Source organism: Panthera leo, chromosome D1 (genome assembly GCF_018350215.1).
Source record: "Panthera leo isolate Ple1 chromosome D1, P.leo_Ple1_pat1.1, whole genome shotgun sequence".
Lineage (NCBI taxonomy): Eukaryota > Metazoa > Chordata > Mammalia > Carnivora > Felidae > Panthera > Panthera leo.
Window position 1 is genome coordinate 66,118,977 of NC_056688.1, and position 27,127 is coordinate 66,146,103.

At 35.7% G+C, this 27,127-nt stretch overlaps 1 protein-coding gene and 1 non-coding gene across 2 annotated transcripts in view; both read left to right on the forward strand.

Moving 5' to 3' along the window:
* The window catches only part of IPO7 (importin 7), a 46,314-nt gene extending 26,922 nt beyond the window's left edge, over positions 1-19,392 (forward strand). Inside the window, exons 9-25 of the mRNA XM_042904649.1 lie at positions 428-562; positions 1,221-1,320; positions 2,783-2,859; positions 3,014-3,130; positions 5,365-5,454; positions 5,869-6,034; positions 6,188-6,348; positions 8,157-8,285; positions 9,956-10,022; positions 10,102-10,227; positions 10,650-10,747; positions 12,450-12,545; positions 13,205-13,425; positions 13,514-13,719; positions 14,872-15,078; positions 16,385-16,501; positions 17,371-19,392. Coding sequence (XP_042760583.1) covers positions 428-562; positions 1,221-1,320; positions 2,783-2,859; positions 3,014-3,130; positions 5,365-5,454; positions 5,869-6,034; positions 6,188-6,348; positions 8,157-8,285; positions 9,956-10,022; positions 10,102-10,227; positions 10,650-10,747; positions 12,450-12,545; positions 13,205-13,425; positions 13,514-13,719; positions 14,872-15,078; positions 16,385-16,501; positions 17,371-17,468 — 2,211 coding nt within the window. The 3' untranslated portion in view covers positions 17,469-19,392. The remainder of the gene's footprint in view (positions 1-427; positions 563-1,220; positions 1,321-2,782; positions 2,860-3,013; positions 3,131-5,364; positions 5,455-5,868; positions 6,035-6,187; positions 6,349-8,156; positions 8,286-9,955; positions 10,023-10,101; positions 10,228-10,649; positions 10,748-12,449; positions 12,546-13,204; positions 13,426-13,513; positions 13,720-14,871; positions 15,079-16,384; positions 16,502-17,370) is intronic.
* LOC122201534 lies at positions 5,603-5,786 on the forward strand. The gene has a single exon (XR_006194231.1). It is a non-coding gene; the product is annotated as a small nucleolar RNA SNORA23 (small nucleolar RNA).
* Positions 19,393-27,127: the final 7,735 nt, after the last annotated feature.

The window sequence follows — 27,127 nt, forward strand, 5'->3', positions numbered from 1 at the left end:
TTGTTATGAAAATAGTTTTGACCTCATAGACCTGTGAGAGGTCTGTGGGCCAAATCTTGACAATATCAATTAGAATTAGAACTCATGGCAGACATGGTTTGGGCAAGGTTTTTCAGGGAGGTAACTAATAATATTGGGCTGTCACAAAAGATTGTGATATGTTCAGTAAGTAACCTATGATTTTCTCTTACTATACTTAATTAGAAACTAGCCCTTTGAAATAGTACTATTTCAGTTTGTTTATAGGAATACCTTGGGATTAAATATGGTTCTCTAATATATAATTTTAAAAATTCTTTTTAAAATATGGTTATTTTATAATGATGATTTGGGTATTAAGATATGTGTGTCAGGTGTTTTGGCTGGCTTAGAAGTGGTTAAAATTTCTATTTAACTTTTGGTTTTTGCTCAAAAATTTTTTTCAAAGGTTTTATTAAAGGTATTATATCAGTACAAGGAGAAGCAATATATGGCTCCTCGAGTTTTACAGCAGACATTAAATTATATTAATCAAGGAGTTTCACATGCCCTCACCTGGAAGAATCTGAAGCCTCATATACAAGTAATAATTTTCTATCTGAAATGTTTTTCTGGAAAATATAATGGAAATAACAATTATCATAAATGTTGAAAAATGCATATTTTGTTGACTTATGTTAGTCTAGTTCTTTTAATTGTTTTGAGAGTATAGTAGGAATGAGACCATACCTTGACATAAACTTTTAAAAGGTACTTTTTTAATATTCAGAATTTTTTTAAATTTTAATTTAAAACTATTATTTTAAAGCTTGCCCTTAAATTCTTTTTTTTTTTTTTTAACTTGCCTTTAAATTCTTTTGGTTGGCTTAAGATTATAACATTTTAATTATATAATTTGGAGTAAGCAAAGGACTGCTTCACCAGATTAGTTTTGGGGATAATTAGCTTATATACTATTTCTATGAGTAATGTATTTGCTTTATTACAACGATAGGATTTGATGGACTAAAATTTCATATTGTATTTTTCTCAGAATATTAATTGCTACCTATATACACATAAGTCTTATTTTATAATTACTTGTTTCACAAAGGGTAATAGTTGATCTGAGAATCATTACTAAAGTTTGATATTAAGCTTAAAATACATATTATAGCGTTGGTTTTGCTTTAGCACTTAAAATTCCAGGTTTAAATTTGAAGACTGACTTAAGGTTACTTTTCTTAACTTTTAAATCGCAGGGCATTATCCAAGATGTTATTTTTCCCTTGATGTGCTATACAGATGCTGATGAGGAACTTTGGCAAGAAGATCCTTATGAATATATACGCATGAAGTTTGGTAAATTTTCACTTTCTTAGAAATAAAATGTCAGTAACTAAGTTTGTATAATAAACCTAGGGGAGTTTTAAGGCCTCATCTTTGGTATGGTACTGAAAAATCTTTATAGACCCCCACTTTTTGGGGTCTATTCATTAGTTATGGCATGATTGTCTTTATTTATTTATTTATTTATTTTAACCTTTATTTATTTTATGAGAGAGCGTGAGCTGGGAAGGGGACAGAGAGAGAGGGGAAGTCACAGATTCTGAAACAGGCTCCAGGCTCCGAGCTGTCAGCACAGAGCCCGACGCAGGGCTTGAACCCATGAACCATGAGATCATGACCTGAGCCGAAGTTGGCCACCCAACTGACTGAGCCACCCAAGCGCCCCCCCCCCCCCTTTTTTTTTCATGTTTGTTTATTTTTGAGAGAGAGGAAAGAGACAGCATGAGCAGGGAAGGGACAGAGAGAGAGGGAGACAGAATCCAAAGCAGGCTCCAGGCTCTGCGCTGTCAGCACAGAGCCTGACGCCGGGCTCAAATTCACAAACTGTGAGAACTGAGATCATGACCTGAAGCAAAGTCAAGACAACTAACCACTTGAGCCACCCAGGCACCCCTATGATCTGCGTTTTTAACAGACACAAATATAGTAGTGTTACTGAGTTACAGTTTGTGGATGTGTTTCTGGCATATGCCAGAATTGTTGCAAATTCAAGATTACACCTTAATACTAAGTGTCTAAACTATACTTTTGGATCTCATGTCAGTCATCATATGTGTGGGAATTGAGAAGATGCATATTGGAAGCTATATCACATGGAGTCTCTGCATGGAACTAAGGAATTGTAATTTGGCTCATGTTGAGTATTAGTTCTTCCTACCAAAATCTTTTGTATTTGCAGATTATTCTTTTGTGACCATATTGTGGAAATTCTCACATTTGTAGTGTTTTGTATTAAAGAAAATAATCACTAGGAGAAATTGATGGATTAACATTTTAATTTGTACAGAAAAGACATGAAATTAAGCTGTTGCAAAATTATGTAGGAATCTGGGTTCATTTTCATACCTTGCATGTAGATTTAGACAACTTTTTTATTTACTTATATCACAAAATCTTATTTTTATTGATTTTCAACCATTTAAGAATATGAAAAACAATTCTTATCTTATGGGCAGTAGAAAGACAGTTGATGGCCTGGATTTGGTCCAGGGCCATAGTTCGCCACCCTCATCTTGGAGATAAAGGAGATACAAAATGAGAGCGATTTGAAAGGCAGTGCTTATTTCTGCAAAGGTACTGTTGTAGCAAACTTCAAGGGACTTAAAAGTTAGCATTTAGAATAAACTTATCAGAATACCCATCTGACAACTTTTAAGGTCTTTTTTACAGAGCATCATTTGTAAATTTTGTGAAAATGTTTGTTGAAGAAATTGAAATTACTGGGTTTCGTATTAATTTTAAATTTATTCTTTAGATGTGTTTGAAGACTTCATTTCTCCTACTACCGCTGCCCAAACACTTTTGTTCACAGCTTGTAGCAAGAGGAAAGAGGTAGGTTGTTTAGGTAACTTTTGCTTTAATATTTAAAATTTGTTCAGGTGTGTGCTCAGCTTTTAATGTTAGCCATGTAAGTCATTTTGTCTTTTTGTTTTTGTTAAGGATTGTTTGGAAATCACTTAAGTATTACTTTTCTTTTTTAATCTAGGTACTGCAAAAGACAATGGGATTTTGCTATCAGATTCTTACAGAACCGAATGCTGATCCTCGAAAAAAAGATGGAGCCCTGCATATGATTGGATCTTTAGCTGAAATACTTCTCAAGGTATTTCTTTTGTGTGCAAGTGATTTATTAACAGTTTTATTGAGATACAATTCACATACCATAATGCTCACCCATTAGAGTGTATAATTCAGTGGGTTTTATTCACAGAGTTGTATAACCATCATCCCCAAAAGTGTTAGCAGTCACATTCCATTTTTTTCCAGAGCTTTCAGCCCTAGGCTACCCCTAATCTACTTTTTGTCTTCTGTACAGGTTTACCTATTTTGGACATTTCATGTAAAGGGAATGTGCTCCATTAGGAGTAGGGCTTTTTCAGTTAGCACAATATTTTCAAAGTTCATATTGTGGCCCGTGTCAGTACTTCATTCCTTTTTGTTGCCAAATAATGTTCTATTGTATTGATATACCACATTGTATTTATCCATTCATCGATGGATGGACATTTGTATTGTTTCCATTTGAAGCTGTGATCATTTATATACACGTTTTTGTGTGCATGTAATATTTTTACTTCTCTTGGGTAATACATACCTAGGATTCAAATTGCTGTCATGTTTTGAGAAAGTGCCAGACTGTTTTCTGAAGTGGTGTATCATTTTATATTTTTATCAGCCATGTATGAGGGTTCCAGTTTCTATGTCCTCACTGATTCTTAGCAATCCTTTTTATTATAGCCATCCTAGTTGGTGTCAAATGATATTTCATTGTGGTTTTGATTTCCATTTCCCTGATGACTAACAACATTGAGAATCATTTTTGATGTACTTATTGGCTATTGTTTATCTTCTTTGGAGATATTTTCAAATTCTTTACCTACTTTTAACTGGATTGTCTTTTCATTGTTGAATTATTAAGAGTTCTTTGTATATTCTAAATACTAGATGGTTTTTATAATGATTTGCAGGTATTTCTGCCATTTTGTGGGTTATCATTTTACTTGATGCCCTTTGAAGTACAAGTTTTAATATGATTTTGAAATTATGTCCAGTTAATATTTTCTTTTGCTGCTTATGCTGAAGATACTTCTTTTTGTAGGAGTTATTTTCATATTGCAAGGTAATTGTAAAATAGTGGGGTTTTCTCTTTGAAAAACTTATCTTTTAAGGAAATTTATAAACATGAATGTATCCATTTGCAACTTAGGAACATCATGCTTTTTGTGACATAAATTTTCTAGTAAATAATGACCCTGGGTTAGATTTATGTTTAAGAACCTCAGCTTAATTGTACACATTGTGTCTGGCTTCATAAATTTGAAATTTGTTTTTGCTTAAAAGCTAATAAATGATAACAAATTTCAAGTAAATATTTAGTCACAGAATCATCCAACTCCCAGGAACCTTGTTCCATGTCACCATTTGTAGGTATATTTTGTGTATTTTTCAGCTTTTCTATATCTGTCTATCCATCCTTCTGTTAGTTTATAAATTAAAGACAATGGTTATTTGTTGTATGGAAGGCTGGGAATCTTGAGTGAGTGATCTTGGCAAGTTCAGATTTTTCTGTCTTTTTATTTTTAGGTAATTTTAGACTCACAGAAAAATTGCAAAAATAGTTCTCATTATTCTTCCCCTAATGTTACCTACCATCTTAGATAGCCATCCACAATTCTCACAACCAGGAAATTAATGTTGCTGGGATACTATTCACTAATCTTACAGACCCCTTTCATGTTTTGCAAGAATTCCCTCTAATGTCCTTTTTTCTGGTCCATGACCAGTCCAGGATCCCACATTGCATTTAGTTCCCATGTCTTAGTCTTCAGTTCTTGAAGTGTTTATTAGTTTTTAATGTGATGTAATATGCAATTCCAGGAACTCTTAAAAGCTTGTTACCACTTAGAAAAGACCCTACTTTGAGACTAATGAGAGCCTTTTTAGATATCCAGATTACCTTGAAAGCAAGGTCTTTTCTCAGTGTATGTTATATTCCTTTAGAACTTTTCCAGAGAGGTTTTTTTCATTGTGATAGTTATTATAAGGTAAGGAATAAAATTAACCACACTTCCATCCTTCAAACATAATTACTGTTAAGATTTGGTGTAATTGTTTTCTAAGCAAATGAGGTAAAAGGATGAAAGAAAAGGTATTCTGTGTTTTTTGATGGTTACGTTTGAGAATGAGAAAATTAGATATTGATACTGAGGTACAAAGAATCAGAATAAATGTATGGTTTGACATCAGTAGTGATTTTTAACATTAGTGTATTTATTTGGTATTTAAGATGATTACATTTGGAATTCTTTCAAAAATAATTGTTGTTTATATTGACAGAAAAAGATCTACAAAGATCAGATGGAATACATGTTGCAGAATCACGTATTCCCTCTCTTCAGCAGTGAACTAGGCTATATGAGAGCGAGGGTATGTGTTAAAGCTGTATTAATTTATACATTTTTGTCTTGTAATGAATAACTGCTTATGTGGACTTTTATGTGGAAACTTTTTAATGCTCACCTTAAAAGCCATATTTCATGTTAGACTCCTGTTTCATGTAAGTATTTAAATGGCTGATATAATGTGTGCATAGTTTTCATCTGTGTCTGATAGCAGTGTCTGCCTGTGTTTTGCATTCAGATCTTGCTATCCACACAAACATCATGCAGCCAAAGAGTAAGTTGGGATCATAGTACTGGTCTAGTGTTGTCTCTTTGGACATCTCTACCACTGGCCAGCCTCCAGATTCCCACACACAAAACTTTGGGAATAGAGGTACTGTAGCTTGTGGCAATTTAATATAGTATATCTATAGTAACTCATTGCATTTTTTTTAAAAAGGCTTGCTGGGTCCTTCACTACTTTTGTGAAGTGAAGTTCAAAAGTGACCAGAATTTGCAAACGGCCTTAGAGCTGACTCGAAGATGTCTGATAGATGATAGGGAAATGCCTGTGAAAGTGGAAGCTGCCATTGCACTTCAAGTGTTGATCAGCAATCAAGAAAAGGGTAAAGGATTTTATCTCAAAAATAATATAGTGTTTTTATACATAATTGTACAAGGCATCTTAGGAACTTGATACCTTGTGAAGGTGCCTATGTTTATTCTTTGATATATATAAGGTTTTAAGGAGTTTTGTTTCCAATTTTTTTTTCTCACAGCTAAAGAATACATCACGCCATTCATCAGACCTGTAATGCAGGCTCTTCTTCATATTATAAGAGAAACAGAAAATGATGATCTTACCAACGTAATTCAGAAAATGATCTGCGAGTATAGTGAAGAAGTTACTCCTATTGCAGTAGAAATGACACAGCATTTGGTATGTTTTTTTGAACCAATCACTTATTCATTACTTACAACAAATATTTTCAGAGTGTACTGTGTATCAGGTAGTGTTCTAAGCCTCTGACGTATATTTAGGCTCATTTAGTACTTTCACAGTCCTATGTGAAGAATATTCCTTTTTTTTTTTTTTTTTTTTTTTTTTTTTAAGTTTATTGTGAGAGAGAAAGAGACTGCAAGCAGGGTAGGGACAGAGAGAGGAGAGAGAATCCCAAGCAGGCTCTGCGGTGTCAGTGCAGAACCCGACGTGGGGCTCGAACCCATGAACCATGAGATCATGACCTGAGCTGAGATCAAGGATCTGTTCTTAACCAACTGATCCACCCAGGCGCCCCAGGAATATTCCTAACTGAGAGAAAGTGTGAACTATGAAAAGGTTAAGTAACTTGCCAAAGCTAGAACGGTGGATCTGGGATTCACCCTTCAAGTGTACACCTCCAAAACACACTGGGGTGGGGGGCGGGGGGGGGGTGTTTTTCTTTCTTTCTTTTTTTTTTTTTTTAACGTTTATTTATTTTTGAGACAGAAAGAGACAGAGCTTCAACGGGGGTGGGGCAGAGAGAGAGGGAGACACAGAATCGGAAGCAGGCTCCAGGCTCTGAGCCATCAGCCCAGAGCCCGACGCGGGGCTGGAACTCACGGACCATGAGATCGTGACCTGAGCTGAAGTCGGACGCTTAACCGACTGAGCCACCCAGGCGCCCCCTTTCTTTTTTTTTTTTTTTTTTTTTTCAAGTGCATGTATTTTGAGAGAGAGATAGCATGAGTTAGAGAGAGGGAGAGAGAGAATCTCCAGCAGGCTCTGCACTGGCAGTGCAGTACTTGAATACCATGGAGCTTGAACCCACAGAGCTGTGAGATGACCTGAGCCAAAACCAAGAGTTGGACACTCAACTAACTGAACTACCCAGGCACACCCCTCCCCCCTTTTAAAAATATTTTGGAGATTGAGAGTGTGAGTGGGGGAGAGGGGCAGAGGGAGAGAGACGATGCCAAGCAGGCTACACGTTGAGCGTGGACTCAATCCCACTACCCTGGACTCATGACACAGCCGAAAAGAAATCAAGAGTCAGACACTCGGGGTGCCTGGGTGGCTCAGTTGATTAGGTGTCCAACTCTTGATTTCAGCTCAGGTCATAATCTCATGGTTCGTGGGTTCAAGCCCTGGGTCAGGCTCTGTGCTGACAACATGGAGCCTGCTTGGGATTCTGTCTCCCTCTCTCTCTGCCCCTCCCATGCACATGTGCATGGTGCGCGCGTGCTCTCTCTCTCTCTCTCTCTTTCAAAAGTAAATAAACATTAATAAAAAGAAAAGTCAGACATTCAACAGACTGTGTCCCCTAGGCACCCTGTGCATTATTAGCTATGACTCCACCCTTTACTTCTCAGAAGTTTCTTTGAAAATGATTGAATTTTATAACAAAAAACTTTGATTAATATACCTATATCTGGGCATTGTTGAATGTTAGCCAGTAAAATTAATAAAAATACTCATAATATTAAGCACTTTCTATGCCTTGCCTCTTTTAATCCTCACAGTTCTCTATCATAAATTTCTCAAATGAGATGTTAGGACTAACGGGTCAAGTAACTTTAAGGTCACCTACTAAATCGCAGAGCCATATTGTTTGATTGTAGAGCCAGGCTCTTAATTATTATTAACCAGTTTGGTGATATTGATTGGTTTTTCTGTCCCAGTGAGAACATTTTAAAAATGAAGTTTTAGACCAAAATGTGTTTATACTGCTTTAATGGTAAGCCTAAGTTATTTTCTTTTGAACCTAGGCAATGACATTTAATCAGGTAATTCAGACTGGGCCAGATGAAGAAGGAAGTGATGACAAAGCAGTTACTGCAATGGGAATCCTGAATACCATTGACACACTTCTTAGTGTAGTTGAAGATCATAAAGAGGTAAGAAAATGATCCAGTGTTACAAGGTTTTGAATCAGGTTTTAGGGAATTTAGAGCCATTCTTCAACTGTACTACTGCTTTTGTTTCTTAATTATGATATACTACACATAACATAAAATTTACCATCTTAGCCATTTTTAAGTATATAGTTCAGTGGTTTTAAGCACACATTGTTGTGCTACCATTACCATCATCTTTCTAGTTTTCTTCTTTTATAGTTGTCTTTTAGAAAGAGAATTGTAATCATGAATTTTTTTCTAATGAAATAATTTGGGGCACCTGAGTGGCTCAGTCAGTTAAACGTCCCAGCTCCTGACTCTTGACTCTTTGTCCCTGCCCAGCTCACATGCATACTCTCTCAAATAAACTTCATATATTTTTAAAGTTTATTTATTTATTTTTGAGAGAGCAAGTGGGGGAGGTAGAGAGAAGATCCCAAAAAGGCTCCGCACTGTCAGTGCAGAGCCCAATGTGGGCATCAAACCCATGAACTGTGAGATCATGACCTGAACTGAAATCAAGAGTCGAATATTTAACTGTCTGAGCCACCCAGGCATGCCCCTCAAATTAAATAACCATTAAAAAAAAAATAAAAATGAAATAATTTAAAACATAAAGGATAAAGAAAGAGAAAAACAAAACCAATAATACCCTTTAACCACCACCTAAGTATATTAGATTTTAAAATTTCGTAGGATATCCTTTAAACCTTATTTCTAATAAGAAAAGCAGTTTCAGATAGATGTAATTGAGGCCCTTGGGGTACCACTTCCCAATCTTATTTCCCTACTTCTTTCCCTTAGAAATAACCAGTGTCCTGAATTTAGTGTTTAGAATTCCAGTGCAGATATTTATATGCATAAATCATGTTTTCAGGTTATCTGTGAATTGCCTTTTGCAATATGAAATTTTTTGTAAGCTATTTATATTCTATATTGTAATTGGAAATAGGTAGAAGCCATGAGGAATTCTGTAGCTGCCTTATGGTTAACAAATCAGTTTTCACTATGTATTTGAAGAGTTGAAAATGTTGTAAGTATATGTATTTGAAATGGATGTCCTGGTTCTATACCCAATTAGTAAATTTTATTGTCTCGTCTCCCCACTTTTTAAACATTCTGATGCCTTCCAGGGATTTGGGATCTGATTGAGGACCATAATGACAATTAAAGAGCAATTTGTATTTTCAGTCTTTCTTAAATGGCTTGGGGCATGATTCACTATATCTACTGTAATTACATAAATAGAGGTGACTTAAGCATTGGAGTGGTAGAAATAATGCCTTCTTTCAAATAATTTTGCTGTAAGCCACTGACAGTGATGTCTGGACTGCGATAATCTATATATAAACACAAAAAGGTCTGTAATCTATTTGCAAAATGATGTGGCTCCTTTATTTTCATAATTATTTACATTTTCCTAGGATATTATGTTTTCCTTTTTAGGTAAACTACACATTATTGCTTTTGTTTGTTTCATCATAATGGTATTTCATTAAATTTAAATTCCTTATTGACCCACAATTTTATGAGTCACTTCAAAGCAAAGATTTAAAATGATTTCTTAAAATACTATATATTTCAATAAGCAGTGAATTATATTTATGTTATTTAATAATTTATTCAGTGGTGTGGGACAGTTACATACAATTTGTTTTCTCCTCTTTCAGATAACCCAGCAGCTTGAGGGCATCTGCTTACAGGTCATTGGAACTGTTTTACAACAGCATGTCTTAGGTATATACCTCTGTGTTTAAAATTTGCTGCTTTTTTACATCAGCAAGCGTTGTCCTAATGACTCCATACTCTCTTTTAGAATTCTATGAGGAGATCTTCTCTTTAGCACATAGTTTGACTTGTCAACAAGTATCTCCACAAATGTGGCAGCTACTACCTTTGGTGTTTGAGGTTTTTCAGCAAGATGGGTTTGATTACTTTACAGGTAAGTCAGTAACTCAGTAGAAATACTGAGGATTCCCCCAATTTGATTCATTTTTAGTATATAACTTAAACATATGCTTTTGAATATCATAAGTGCTCCATTGTTTAGATGTTATCAATAGCAGTTAATGCTCAAGGACAATAACATTGATACCCATTTTATATTTGATTTAGTTATCCTTTTAGGTTTGTTTTCTTTAACACATATTCTCACCTTCCTGCCCCCTATTAGTCTTTTTTGTATAATAATCATCTTTGTATAATACAGACCAACTATAAGGGACCAGACAGTCTCATATTTGCTTTCTTTTTCTAAGGAGATTTTTTCAGAAACAAAGCATTTATATTAGTAAAGATATTTAAATTTTATTAATTTTTTGGTTTAATTCATTTTTAATGTTTTTATGCTTTTTATTAATACAGATATGATGCCTCTGCTTCATAATTACGTAACAGTTGATACAGACACACTTCTGTCGGATACCAAGTATCTTGAAATGATATATAGTATGTGTAAAAAGGTAGGTCATTTTTAGTAAATGTAAGGATATATTTCATCAGGCTGGTACTACAAAAAGTATGAAATTGTGAAGAATGAAGGTACATGATACATTATGGCAAATATATGAGTCTGACAGAATAAGGGCTTTAAAAGCTATAAATTAAAAAAGACTGGGTTCTAGATGCCACAGTAATGGCTTTGACAAGTGTTTGTCTTCTGTCTGCCCTGACATTTAATTGGAGTTACAAATTTTTTTGAATTTTAGAGTGCCTGGAACTTACTTACCTTAGCCTAGTTCTTTGCTAGGCTTTGATTCAAAAGAAGGAAAGAATCAACTGATTTGAGAGATACTTGAAACGATCAGGAATAGTTAGAAGTGTTTATTATAAAGAAAATTCTTGGAGGTTACAGGTTTATGGAGACTATACGGAAGTTATTTAGTAAATAGCAAGATTGTAAAAGCCAAGGATTTTTTTTTTATAATGTTTGTTTATTTTTGAGTGAGAGAGAGAGAGAGAGACAGTGTGGGCAGGGGAAGGGCAGAGAGAGAGGGAGACACAGAATCCAAAGCAAAAGTCAAGGATTTATTTAAAATGAAAGTCAAATAGTACTGTGCCATTTCTTGGAAAATCACAAGTAAGTGTATGGTGAATGTAACTTTTTTTTTATGTTTATTAATTTTTGAGAGAGAGAGAGCATGAGTTGGGGAGGAGCAGAGAGAGAGAGAGAGAGAATCCCAAGCACAGAACCCGATTCAGGGCTTGAACCCACAAACGGTGAGATCACGGCCTGAGCCAAAATCAGAAGTTGGACATTTAATGGACTGAGCCACCCAGACACCCCAGTTAGTTAGTTAGTTTTATATAATGTTTTTCTTAAACAGAAGGTAGGGAATAAAATCTTTGAATTGGGGTCCTTCAGTATCAGTCAATATAATTGAGTAGCATTTGCAGTTCTATCAGTGTTGAGAGGCAGCAGGGTGTTTAATACCAAGCATTTAAAAAAATGATTTTGTTCTATGGCATTTTTTAGATGGGCTTGTCTCGATGATCCTTTTCTTTTTGAACATTTCATCACAAAATCATTATCTGGTATATTATTATTTATTGCCAGTTACACAGTTTATGTTACTACTCTGGGAATATTGATATCCATACCATTTATTTGCCTTTTCCAGAAGTTATCCTTAACACTTCGAGTCCTCTAACGCTAACTAGCACAAGTCCAAAAATTTCTTGTCTGGGCACAGCATTTGCCATCAACAGGCTGCCTTTTCTTCTCTCTCACTTCAATGACACTATTTTTTATTTTGTGAGAGGCTTTCCTAGCAATGTTAGCTTCTTAAAATTTATTATTTCTTTCTTTCTTTTTTTATTTTCACTTTACATAAGAGCCAGATATCCTTAAGAAAGGTATGGTGCTTTAGCTACCAGGGTTGTATGAGAAGATAGTAGTTTTCAACATGCAATAATCCAGAATGACACTATAGGGGAAGTGATTTGATTAGACCAGGAGGTAAGAGTGCTAAAATAAGACCAACCAGTAATTCCCAAATCCTCACTGTTGTTTTAGATTATAGTCTGTGTAATAAATATTGCAATCATATATATGAATTAGAATATCTTAAGTAAAACTCCAGAGACTAGACAGGGGACAGAGAAATTCCTTGATTTAAAGGTTTCATGATGACTCATTGCAGTTTTATATTCTGTATTGATCAGGTTCTTACAGGAGTTGCAGGAGAAGATGCAGAGTGTCATGCAGCAAAATTGTTAGAGGTCATCATTCTACAGTGCAAAGGGCGTGGCATTGACCAGGTCAGTGAGGCAATGATTAATGTTTCCTATTTGAGGCTTCAGAGAGAGAATCTTTCCCTCCAGTTTTTTTCTTTTGGGGTATTTTTTGTATATTTTGTATGTTATTTATTATGACACTATAGATAACATTTTTTTAATTGTTGGCTTAAAGTTAATATATAATGATCATATGTTTAGTATGTCTGAAAATATGACAAGTTTTATGGCTACTTGTTATCATGCAGAGTGAGATTTTTTTTTTATAGTATGCTGTGGGAGTATTGTTTGCCACATTATTACTTCGCAGTAAGAAAGATTTAGTTGTTAAATTTCCATGGTCAGTTTCAGTAGGAGTTTTTTTTCCAGCTCTATTGATATAATTCAAATATAATGTCATATAAGTTTAAGGTGTGTAATATGATGAATTGATACATATATATTGTGGAGTGATTACTACAATAAGGTTATTAGTAAGAATATTGTGAATCCACCTGGCTATTGTGGTGAGGCTCAGTGAAGATTTGTCTTCTCTAAAGTTAGATTTCTCAGTGAATCCCTCAACAATACAAACTATTGGGTCATCCAATGGGGATAAAAAGAAGTTGGTTGAGGCAACAAGTTAATATGGGTAGGATGGTTAGATTACTATTAACAGTTTTGGAATATTTTGCTCTTTATAGTGCATTCCCTTATTTGTGGAAGCAGCTTTAGAGAGACTGACAAGAGAGGTGAAGACAAGTGAACTTCGGACAATGTGCCTGCAAGTTGCCATTGCAGCTTTGTATTATAATCCACATCTCCTTCTGAACACCTTAGAAAATCTTCGTTTCCCTAATAATGTTGAACCAGTTACAAATCATTTTATTACACAGTGGCTTAATGATGTTGATTGTTTCTTGGGGTAAGTGACATACATTGCATCTTTGTTTATTTAACTTGGTGAGAAACTGCTTATTAAAAAAAAAGAAAATATTTTATTTATTTTTTAGGCTTCACGACAGAAAGATGTGTGTTCTGGGCCTGTGTGCTCTTATTGATATGGAACAAATACCACAAGTTTTAAATCAGGTTTCTGGACAGATTTTGCCAGCTTTTATCCTTTTATTTAATGGATTAAAAAGAGCATATGCTTGCCATGCAGAACACGAAAATGACAGTGATGATGATGATGAAGCTGAAGATGATGATGAAACCGGTAAGGAATTTGTGGTGGAGGAAGCCAGACTTACCAACTTCGAAATATCATTGGACTTGTTTTTTAGCCCGTCTCCTAAAGAAATATGGATCATAGCCTAATGCTTTCATGTTCATTCATTCATAGAAAGACTGCCTTATCTTCCAAATAGAGTAAGGTGTATGAAGGCAGGAACTTTGGATAGATCTCCAACATGTAAAGCAGTTCTAGGCATTTATGGTTTTTAGTGTGGGCAAACATCTATCGTCTGTTAGCGCTAACACCTAAGTATACCTACGCTATAAAATTAAGTCAATTAGATGTTGGCTAATACATTTCATCTGTAGAACACTAGACTATAAGAGTATAAATTGATAGAAAGTTGGGTAATGGTTTAAAAAACAAAAACAAACTCCCAAAAGCTACTCTATGGATATAACATAAACTGTAATTTTTTTATTGGCATTTGGTTTGGTATATACCATAAGTTCCAGAGAACAATAAGTGCTGAATCTCATATTATGTAATCCTTTTTCAGACCTCTAGTATTAAGAATTGTGGTTGGGTTTCTTGGGATTTCTATGAGAAATTTTTTATTCTAGGGGCGCCTGGGTGGCTCAGTCGGTTAAGCGTCCGACTTCGGCTCAGGTCATGATCTCACGGTCCGTGAGTTTGAGCCCCACGTCGGGCTCTGTGCTGACAGCTCAGAGCCTGGAGCCTGCTTCGGATTCTGTGTCTCCCTCTCTCTCTGTCCCTCTCCCATTCATGCTCTGTCTCAAAAATAAATAAACATTAAAAATAAATAAAATTTAAAAGAAATTTTTTATTCTATTGCTGATTTTATATATATACATATATATATAATTTGTTTCATTATTTTGAGAGAGCGTGCATGTGAGCAGGGAAAGGGCAGAGAGAGAGAATCTCAAGCAGGTTCTGCACTGTCAGCACAGAGCCTGACACAGGGCTTGGTCTCACAAACCATGAGATCATGAGCCAAAACCAAGAGTTGGACACCTAACCAAGTGCCCCTGTTGCTGAGTATTTAAACGCTACTTCCTGAAACTTGAATTTATTCAATTGTGATTTGTAATTTATTGACTGTGGTCACTGTCACTTTGTTGAGTAACAGAATACTGTTAACAAACGCACCTATTTATGACTCTGTGGTAGAGGAACTGGGGAGTGATGAAGATGATATTGATGAAGATGGGCAAGAATATTTGGAGATTTTGGCTAAGCAAGCAGGGGAAGATGGAGATGATGAAGACTGGGAAGAGGATGATGCTGAGGAGACTGCTCTGGAAGGCTATTCCACAATCATTGATGATGAAGATAACCCTGTTGATGAGTATCAGATATTTAAAGCTATATTTCAAAGTAAGTCAACTTGTTATATGTAACTCAGCTAGGTCTATATGATCCATTTTCCTGAATCCATCTGTTCTTGTTTGTGTCTGTCACTTAAAGAAGGGATTTAGGTATATCAAACCCAAACTAGAATATGATTTAGGGATTGGTAGCTAAAGTATACAAAGTCACTTCTCCTGTTACCATAGAGTTTCAGAGTATTGCCTCATTTTATTATTTCACTTTTATTTAGATTGTCACGCTGAAACATGCACATTATAAGAAAATGGTGTAGTTCAAAGTTTATACAATGACAGTTCCTCTTTCCCACTTCTGATTCCTAGCCTTTCAGCATTTTCCAGAGGTATCCACTCTTACATCTGTTTGTTGTGTGTTTGTGTATTTGTGTATCTTTTTTTTCCTGGCCAAAACCATAATGAACTTTGGAGAATTTGACCATTTTTAACATTAGTGGTCTTAGAATCCCTTTTCTTTTTTCCTGTAGCACATTGTATGTGGCTTTACCATCTTTTACTTGGACTTCAACAAAATATAACATCAGTGTTCCATCCAGCTTAAGAAATTCAAATTGGCACTATATTTGAAACACCCTTTTCTCCACAGTTAACGACTATGTTGACTGTCAGTTCTATATGAGAACTTTGATGTAGAATAAATTTTCTGATAACCAAGGCATTACTCTTCCAATCCCATGACAAAGCATTTTTGATACAAGGTTACAGAAACACAATAGCTTTTCAAGTTGATCATTTTCCAGTTGCTTTTAACTCTGAATCTTTTATTTTATTATTATTATTTTTTAATGTTCATTTATTTTTGAGAGAGACAGAGCATGAGTAGGGGAAGAGCAGAGAGAGAAGTAGACACAGAATCTGAAGCAGGCTCCAAGCTCTGAGCTGATAGCACAGAGCCCAATGTAGTGCTCAAACCCACAAACTGTGAGATCATGACCTGAGCTGAAGTCAGACACTCAGCTGACTGAGCCCCCAGGCACCCCTAACTCTGAATCTTTTAAATGGTTGAGGTACTTGTAAAGTTTCCCTACTCTATTACTTAATTATATAAGACCTGGTTTCAGTTCTGATTCTTTATTTGCTTAGAGATATAAATTATGAGAATGATTAGATTTTTTTGAGGCATAAGCCAAACCAGAATTTTTCCTCCCTATCACAAATAAAGTAACTTCACTTATTATTGGGAAAATATAAAGTAGATCAGAATGTCAGTATTGGAGGTGAAGTAGAAGGAACAGAATAGAAAGGAACTACCAGGTCTCTCATAATATCCCTTTTTCCCCTTGTTTTCTTTTTGATAGCTATACAAAATCGTAATCCTGTGTGGTATCAGGCTTTGACTCATGGTCTTAATGAAGAGCAAAGAAAACAGTTACAGGATATAGCAACTCTGGCTGATCAAAGAAGAGCAGCCCATGGTATGTCAATTGACCACAACCCCTCTTTAATGCAATTAATGACTTGATAGAGCTTTAAAATCTTTATATTAAATGATTTAAAATTATATAAAAGCTACAATTGTTGCAGGTGATAGGAATTCTGAAGGAAGGAAATGTGAAGGAATAAAGAAATGAATTGTTTTTACCCATAGGGCACTGATTTTAAGTGTAATCGGAGACTACTTTCAGTATACAATAGCTTTGATAAAGTTGCTTAAGCTTACGGTGATGGCTTGATAGTAGAAAGTTCTATTAAAAGTGTAAACAAGTTTTTAGGTTATGACAACTATGCATTTTCTTAGAAATATATTAAAGGAAATCCCAGACATCATCACATCTTAGCATCTTTAAACATTTCAGTATGCATTTTAGAAAAGGACATTTTAGATAATATATAGCCTAACAATTTTCTGTAGGTTTTAATACCATTAGTCAAACTAGTTTAATATAAAAAGAAGTATCCTCCTTATAGAGAAAGCATAGCTTCTTATTAAGGTATTTTATATTTGGATTTGCCAACACTAGATTCATTGGCTGTTACTCCCTTTGAAGACTAAATCCTGATTTAGTATTTGACTCAAAAAGGTTTATTAAAAAATTTTTTTTAACATCAGAAAGTGAAAGTTGGCTAATGTCTATAGCATACAACAGTAGAGTTTATCTTCTCCATATAATGTACCCCTCTTTTATTTCTATGTAAGAGAAGGGGGAAGAGGACAACTTTGGAACTTCCTAGCTAATACTAGTGGGTTAATAAGCTTTTGTTAATGTCTGTCAATTTCTTCTCTTCTTCAAAGTAGTAAGAAGATCAAATACTCTATTAAACTTCCACGTACTTGTTTTTTTAGAATCCAAAATGATTGAGAAGCATGGAGGATACAAATTCAGTGCTCCAGTTGTGCCAAGTTCTTTCAATTTTGGAGGCCCGGCACCAGGGATGAATTGAATTATCACTTTGTTTCCTGCTGTGTGATTGTAGTGAAGAGCTTGTGTTCCTCCTAGTAGCGGTTCCAGAACTGGTTCATGTTATCTACTCTAAACTAATTGATCAATAGATGGACAAAAAAACCCAGGAGGTGGGACCTGATCATGCAACTTGGCACTGAAAAAGAAACCAGAGGGATTTCAGCAGGGGGGAGGGGGAGGGAGGTAATTTGGGGGCTGTATTTTCTTTATTTTTTGAAGAAAGTAAGATTCTGACTGAAAGTTCAAGTGACACTGTGGAAATCTGAAACGAGGGGATGTCATGAAGGCAGCTTTTCTTTTTCTGAGGAAAAAATAGGCATGGGCTACAGGACTATTTAAAATGTCTCATTTACAGTATAAGCTCAAAGGTAGATGTAATTTTTATACCTATGAGTATTTGTCCGATTTCTGTCTCTTCCTCACCATTGGGTATCTATTCTTTATATGTAAATAAGATAAGGTAATCGATAGCCTTATTCAATCTTCATCATTTTCATTCATCAAAGATTGTTCCTATGTAGATTATTGAACATTTATTGTAGCACTACATAACTGATTAAAACAAATCTGTAAATGAATTAGCACTTTCATATTGAAACAAGCCTGCTAGCCTATGTATAAAATAGCAAAATGTTTGCTGTTTATAAAAAGAAGGGATGTAATGGGGTGGGGGGCAGGGGTAATTTCAAGTTATTAATTTAAAAATGAACTAGCAATTTTGTACCTGGTGACTTTGTGGTGCACTCACCTCTGATAGTGACTTGAATTCGGTATGTTAAAAGGGGTTAGTGATATTTCATTGCTGCTAAAAAATGGCAACTCCCTCTGTGTCCTGTTTTTTCTTAAAGCTCTCAGTGTACAAGTGGATACTTGGATACAAGACCTTACTGTATCAAATAAGAAAGGTGATATTTGAAGCATGTAAATTGGATATAAAGTTCTACTCTTAAAGAGTTGATAAAAGAGTATGGTTAAACATCTATATATGCAATCTATTAAAAGAACTTAATTCGGCTATTATGTCTTGATTTGATGGCAGTTTTTTCCTAATTATAAAACTTTTTCCTTATTGGCCTGTTTTTATCCTGTATCTGGAAACAGTGCAAAATGCACACTTCTAAAATTTAACATTTAATACCTGCCCATATCCTCCTCTCCTTATCTCTCCTACCCCTCTTGTTGATTGTGGTATCTGATCTTAGATAGATAGGCTGAAGGCACACGGTTCCCTCCAAAAACCACTATTGATACCACTGCAAAAACAAGCCAGCAACAAAGACAATGGAGAGGTTGGCTTGCTTCCCTCTCTCCTAACTGCATGTTCAAAAATAAGCCTTTATTGATCTTGAACATCTGTCAGATGAGTCATACATTGGGTTATTTTTTTATATACATGTATACACACAATATTTCAAATTGAAAGCAACATCTCAATGGATTCAAAACTATTAAATGCTGTTGTCTATAACAGACTAGGAAATTTATAATTGTAAAAATGAAACAAATGCACATATTGATATTTAAAATGCGTAATGAAGAAAACCCATTGGTGTTGTGCTTTTCTTGTATGCCAATAATTAAGCCACTACTGTTGGCACTGTGTGGTTTTCTATTTTAACACTGAAGGAGTGAAAGTATTTCCTATATTTATGAATTTACTATGAAAATCTTGGCAAAAAAAGAAAAAAAATTGTCTGTCTAAAATGTGTGGGTGAAAACTGTTAATCAAGTGTGTTTCTACTTTTTTCCCCCAAGTTGGACACCATCTGTATACCCTAGGTTGCTTAAGGGGATTTCACTATTATATAAAAATCAATAAAATTAAAATGGAGTAGTTGTATATATGCAACATTGTGTACAGAGGGGATATATTGAATAGTATTAAACATTTTCGTCTTCCTTTACCTTTTATCCCTTAATATCTAGTCTACTTTTTTAAATTTCAGACTTCAATGCTCTTTGAATTGATAATTCCAATTTTCACATTGTTATTGGAAAACCATATCTAATAAAGGTTTTAGTTATTCCCATGCACAGTATGAAAATTCTCATTTGCTGAGCTTTTATTCCAAGAAAACGTATTGTTATGTCTTTGAGAATTTTTATTGTCTCCTCTGTCATACAATCTAATCTCCATTTACAGATTTTAATTGAAAGTAAAGACCTTAAAATTAAATTACGTGAATATTAACTAGTACTCCAGCGTTAGTTTCTAATGTATCAAATATATATATCTCAGTTATTCACAGTATTTCCTTAAATTTAACATCAAATTATAGGTGGTTTGTTGTTTTTTTTTTTTTACAGATTATGCACCTTGGTATTTGTCAGTGCTTCTGGACAAGGTTGTAGAACTTTGGATAACTTCAAGAGTATTTACAGACTTGTAATTGGTTGCATGTAGATACTATTTATTCAACATACAGCCTTTTCCACAGTTTCGCTAACCTATAACTTAAACTTTTTAATTTCTAGAAGTTAATTATGATTTGGTTTAGGTTTCAATTTTTGTTTTGTTTAACGGCTTTCAACGAAAGCATAGAAACTTCACTTTTGGGTAAACTTAAACCATCTATTTTTTAAAAATGTATTCATTTATCATTGTTTAAAAAAGTTAATCTGTTTCTCTCCAGGTATAAATGGTGATTACTAAGCTACACACTTTATCAAGATAGTGATTGCTGTGCTCACCTCTGGAAAAGACCAGAGTGTAGAGCAGGGGTGGCCAAACCACAACCCTATGACTATATGCCTTTATTCAGCCCCAGATGTAGGCCCTGAAGCAAGCATGAAGAAAAGGTCATTAAGAACTGTATTAATAGGACTAAACCACATCTTTGGGAAGATCTAACACAATGCCTTAAGCATAGTAGGCATTCCATAAATGTTTGTAAAATGAATGACCTAAAATTACATTAAAACCTATCCATTATAAAAATGTCAGTTTTGTTCTGTATACTTTTAAGTTCTGGTGAAGATTATCTGTGAATCTTTATTAGCATGCCTAAATCTAGATTTTACCCTTGATGAGGTTGGCCACTCTTGGAATTGCACTTTGGTGCATGTGGTTCTTACAAAGGGAACTAGATACCCAGCTAGAAATCCGGGATTTTATCAGTATGTAAGGGGAAAGTATCTTTTAAGTAACTTCTAAGCATAGGTGATCATATATACGTCTAGATTTTGCTTTTGTGTATAGATTGAAATTTGTCAGTTACACTCAATATTTGAATCCTATATTTAAATGCTTCCTATCTGAGTCTTAAAAGATTTTTTTTTCTTTTTGAGAGGGAGTGCATGTGCGCACGCAAGCAGGGCACGCAAGCAGGGCAGAGGGAGAGGGAGAGAGCATGTGCGCACGCAAGCAGGGCAGAGGGAGAGGGAGAGAGAATCTTAAGTAGTCTCCACCACAGTGCAGATTCCAACATGGGGCTCAGTCTCTTAATTGTAAGATCATGACCTGAGTCAAAATCAAGAATCAGACAATCAAGTGAGCCACTATCCAGGTGCTCTTTAAGAGTTTTTTGGGGCACCTGGGTGGCTCAATTGGTTAAGTATCCAACTTCTGCTCAGGTCATAATCTCATGTTTCATGGTTGTTCAAGCCCTGCATTGGGCTCTGAGTTTGAGTTGACAGTTCAGAGCCTGGAGCCTGCTTCAGATTCTGTGCCTCTCTCTCTGTCCTTCCCCTACTTACGCTTGCTCTCTCAAAAATAAATAAACATTAAAAAATAAAAGATTAAAAAAATCGTTTAATGAACTAAAGCTAGAAATACAAGGGAACTCCTCAACCTGAAAAAAGGGCATTACCAAAACTTTTTTTTCTTTATTTTATTTTTCTTTATTTATTATTTTTTTTTTAGAGAGAGGGTGCAAGCAGGGGAGGAGCAGAGAGAGGGAGACACAGAATCCAAAGCAGGCTTCAGTCTCTGAGCGGTCAGCACAGAGCCCAATGTGGGGCTTGAATTCATGAACCATGAGATCATGACTGAGCCGAAGTCAGATGCTTAAGCTACTGAGCCACCTAGGTGCCCCTCAAAAACCTTTTTTAAAAAGCTAATTAAAGGACCTAATGATGAAAGGATAAAAACTACAATCGAGAACCAGACAAGCAAGTAACCTGTTGCCAATTCTGTTCAACATTTTACCTGAGATTGTGTAGCCAGGGCAATTCGGCAAGAAGAAGAAATAAAAGCCTTTCAGATTGGAATGGAAGAAGTGAAACTTTGCAGATGACATGATCTTATAGAAAGCTTATAGGAATCCACATACAGAAAAGAGCTAAGGGCTTAATCACAGTTGCAAGACACAAGATTAATATTCAAAAAAACCCCTTATATTCCTATACAATAGCAATGAAAATAAAATTGCATTTATAATAGCATCAAAAATTTAGCAAAGCTGAACATAAAGTCTATAAACGCTGTTGGAAAAAGACCTAAGTGGAAAGACATCCCATATTCATGAGTTGAAAGTATCATGATGGCAACACTCCCAAGATCTACAGATTCTGTGTAATCCCTAAAAAATCCCAGCTACTTTTTTTTTCTTACAGGAATTGACAAAATAATTGTAAAATTGTATGGAAATGCAAGGGACTCAACCATGACAGTGGTACTGGTGTAAGAATAGACATTTTATGCTGACTGATGGAATAAAGTTGAGAATACAGAAATAAAACTAAGTTTATGGTCAACTGATTTTTGACAAGGGTGCCAAGACCATTCAATATGAAAATAATCTTTTCAAGTGATTCTGAGACAGCTGGGTATGTACCCTCACACCGTACATAAATGTGGTTAAAAGATTTACATATAAGACCTCACTCAAACTTTAAACTCTTAGGAAAAAATGCATTAATCTTTGTGACTTTGAATTAGGCAACGGTTTCTTGGATCTAACACCAAAGCACAAGCAACAAAAGGTTAAAATAGGTGACTTGAACTTCATCAAAATTTTAAACTGCTTCAAAGTGAAAAGACAACCCAGAAGATCTTTACAACTCAACAACAAAAAAACCCCAATTGAAAAAATGGGAATCCTGGGTTGCCTGGCTGACTCAGTTGGTAGAAGATGCGATTCTTGATCTTGGGCTCAGGAGTTCAAACCCCATGTTAGGCACAGAGCTTATTTAAAAAAAAAAAAAAAAAAAAAAAAAAAATTCTTCAAAGAAATGACCTGTATCAGGAAAAGATGCTGAATGTCACTGGCCACTAGGGAAATCACAAGGAGATATTTCACACCGATTAGCATGTCTATCATCGAGAAGGTGAACAATTACAAGTTTGAAGAGGATGTAGAGAAACTGGCACACTCAAATTGCTGAGAATGCTTACCTGTTGTAGAAAAGTTTGGCAGTTCCTCAGAAGACTGAAAATAGTGGAACACAGAAATGCTCCTAGATGTACATACCCACAAGAAATGAAACACGTTTGCACAAAAACATGGACATGATTGTTCATAGCATTATAGCCAAAAGGTGAAAACCCAAATAACCATTAATTGATGGATAAACAAAATGTATAGTCATACCAGTCGGATATTAACAGTAAAAAGTAAGTACTGTTAACATGCTACAATGTGGATGAGCCTTGAAACAGTGAAAGAAGTCAAGTCAAAATGTTCCATTTATATGAAATGTCTAGAATTGTCAAATCCAGAGACAAATTAGTGGTTGTGGGAGTGGGAAAGGTAATGAAGACTGCTAATGGATGATGAAGGTTTTCTTCTGGTGAAGATGACAATGTTTTATTTTTTCTTTAGGTTTTATTTATTTAAGTAACTCTATACCCATGTGGGGCTCACACTCACGACCCTGAGATCAAGAGTCCAACCGAGCCAGCCAGGTACCCTGATGAAAATATTTTAGGTTGCATGTCTTGTGAATATGCTAAAAACTACTCAAGTATAGTTCAAAATGGTGAGTTTTATATGAATACCCCTATTTCCATTTTTTTTTTTTTTCAAAATATATTATTTTTTAAGTTTATTTACTTTTAGAGTGATCAGGGCAGAGGTGGGGGGGTGGCGGGAGCAGGGAGAGAGAATCCCAAGCTGGCTCCATGTTGTCAGTGCGGGACTGGATTTACCAACTGTGCGATCCTGACCTGAACTGAAATCGAATCTGATGCTTAACTGACTTAGCCACCCAGGCGCCCCTCAATTTTCAGTTTTCTTAAGTCAAATTTGGGTAAAGTTCTCTAAAAAGCATGAAATGTTCCTAAAGTAAAAACAGTTTTACTCACGGTTATTCAGTTGTAAATAGTCTAGAGATTGGAGTCAATCTTAGGGATTGTACTCTCATACTTTGTTACTAGTTCATTCTTTATTTTTTAATTTTTATTAAGTAACTGTAGGCCTAAGATAGAGCTCAAATCCAGGATTCCAAGATCAAGAGTCACACATTCCACCAACTGAGCCAGCCAAGTGCCCCGTTCATATTTTAAATCTCATCACCCTAGGGGCGCCTGGGTGGCGCAGTCGGTTAAGCGTCCGACTTCAGCCAGGTCACGATCTCGCGGTCCGTGAGTTCGAGCCCCGCGTCAGGCTCTGGGCTGATGGCTCGGAGCCTGGAGCCTGTTTCCGATTCTGTGTCTCCCTCTCTCTCTGCCCCTCCCCCGTTCATGCTCTGTCTCTCTCTGTCCCAAAAATAAATAAAAAAAAACGTTGAAAAAAAAAAAAATTAAATCTCATCACCCTAACAGCAGCCCTACTACCTGTAGTTTTCCATAAATGGTGTAGCTCTGTTTTATCTTCTGATGTAATATATAGTATTAAGAATTTAAGACTGAGCCAAACTTTTTTTCTCAAAAAAGTTACAGCACTTAGTGTTTTTCTGTAAAATGGTGTATCAATCATACTGCTTATTTGGAGACATGAACTTCACTTAAAAAAAATCCCACCTTGTCTCAAGAGAATGTTTTCCCAGAAAAATAAAATCATGTTAAAACCACTGGTTGCATTCTTCGACTGCTCACTATCTACTATGTATATTAATTGGTTTTCTTTTTTTCTGTAATGTTGTACTTCAGATTTAGGTAAATATAATTAGAAGCCAAAATGATAGAATGTCATGGAGATAGTTTCAGAAGGACACTTGGAATCTTAAGGGGCTTCAGAAGATTTATATTTTGTAAACTGAGGGTGTTATTTTCCCTTTAGTTTGTCACTAAAGTAAACAACACACATTAACAATTGGTAAACCCTGAAGCTCATTAATTGGGTGATCTTTTCAAAAAAGGTTGACAAATTGATCCAACAATAGAGTTGGTAAAAAGAAAAAAAAATGCATTCATATTGGCATTAGAGATGAGCTTAAAATAAGGGAAATTGTGCAATTAGCCACTAACAAAACATTACCAGTTGTATCATATCTATACTTCTACATATATCCTCCTAATTACACTGTGAAATAAGTGGTTTTACCTTACCAATGAGTTAACAAATTCTGAGACTAGGACACATCTACAGCCACAACTCCCAGAGGAGAGCAAGAAACTAGTTTGGTTTTAAATTTGTTAGTGTTGAAAATAAAATCTACAAATTCATGATAAAAAAATTCAAATTTATTACAGAATTTAGTAAAGTGAGCTATAACAATTTCTCCCAGAAATCATTTCTTTGTTCTTTTTAATTTTTAAAAAAAAATGTTTATTTTTGAGAAAGACACAGAGCCACAGGAGGGGAGGGGCATAGAGAGAGGGAGACAAAGAACCCGAAGCAGGCTCTAGGCTCCCAGCTGTCTGCATAGGGTCTGACCTGGGGCTCGATCCCAGGAACCGCAAGGCCATGACCTGGGCCGAAGTCGACTCTTGACTGACTTGAGCCCCCAGGCGCCCGTTTTCTTTCTTTTTTTAAGCATGCTTCACACCCAGGGTGCAGTCCAACATGGGGCTTGATATGAGAAAATCAACCAGTTCTGCAGAAAGTTTTGAGTACTGAAAGGAATGTTTTAAAAAACATGATGGGAAGTTTTTAAGGGAGGCTGGAAACGTCAAGCCTATTTAGGAAATTGGGGAAATGGTCCAGCTTTATCTAAGAGCTTGAAATAGCACTGAGTGGAAGTGAAATATTTTTAAGCCATTAATTTGAGATGTAGTAAGATGGAAGACAGGTGATTGGGGAAAATCTGAACATTATGAATGGCGTTGAATACCACGTGTACTTCAACTCTGTTCTACAGTCACTGGTAAATACTATTAACACAAAGTATCATTACCTGTGACAAAATCAGAATTAAGGTTTTTTCTCTCAATCAGGTTAGAATTATAGCACCCTATCCACCACCACCAATTTTTCAACCACTCAGAAGGTTCTGGGGATATAAAGATATCCTATAATTGCAATCTACAACTAACTACAGGGTGATTTTTAAATTATTTTTGAGATTCTGTATTATACTGTGTTTTAATGAGTAGACTGAAGGCAAGGGACTCAGTAGTATAACTGGCTAAACTGCATAAAAGTACAGATTCTTTTAATGACACTTCTGTTTATACAAGTATAACATCCGGAAGGTACTGAAAGATTAATTAAAACATCTTGTTTTTCATCCAAACTCTCCATCTCTGTGACAAAGGGAATGTATCCATTGGGCACAAATTTGTTTTGTAAGCCTATTCCTCCAGCTTCAAGTAACCTAATCTAGTTTTGTGTCACATTTTTCATCTTTACAAGGGCGTAAAAAATAGTAACTACTTTAAATTCCTAAACAATACGTATTCAAAATAAATTCAAAGTCCTATTTACCTTCTAATGGAGTTTGGGCACCGATTATGCAACTGTGCCTTGGTTAGGTAACCCGGCGGGCCGGTGAGTCGGCCTCCACACCCCGCCAAAAAAAATGTAACGTTAATGTCTCAAACTAGACTCCACAGGCTAGCTACCTCTAACACTCTAACATCCTTTTGCTTTAATCCTTTAGCCATAATCACCATTTGAAATCCAAGACACTAAATGAAACACCATACAGCTCTCTCCAGTTTTTCTAAGCAGGTCACAAAAGTGTTAAATCCATCAGCCACCTTATTCTTTTAGTAACCCCCTCATTCTACACCTATAATGCTCGGTTTAACACATCTTGAGTCTTCACACCATCTCATCTTTACACAGCTTTGTCAAAGCAAATAAACACTGAATACTCCTGAAAACACTAGTATTTCCAATAGTTTAGAAAAAGTCTGGGTTGAGAGCTACAAAAAACTATGACCTAAACTTCACAACTAATTTGTATTCATTCTTAACGGTTTGGGGGAGCCCAAGTCAATGTTTTTCCCACCCTTTCAACTTTCCTTTAATTAGCAACACATACAAAAGGGAAAGTAAAAAACGAGGGTAGCGACACCAATACAGACTTAAGATTTTTAACGTAAACAACATGAAAGCGCAAAAGCATCCGAAGGGTCTCCCAGCAGAGTCTAGGACTACCGCCCCGTTCGTTGCCGAGCTCCCTCGCAGTTTCGGCAAGGGCAGGAGGCCCACTCTCCCACCGAATGATGATGCCCCGGCGACTTGAGAAGCGCAGGCAGGCCTAGCAGCCAGGGACCGGCACACAGCAGCTCTTGGAAAACAAAGCCGTCGCCCGAAACCAAAGGCCTCAACTGGCACCGAGAGCCCCCAGGGAGCGGTCAGGCGTCTTATT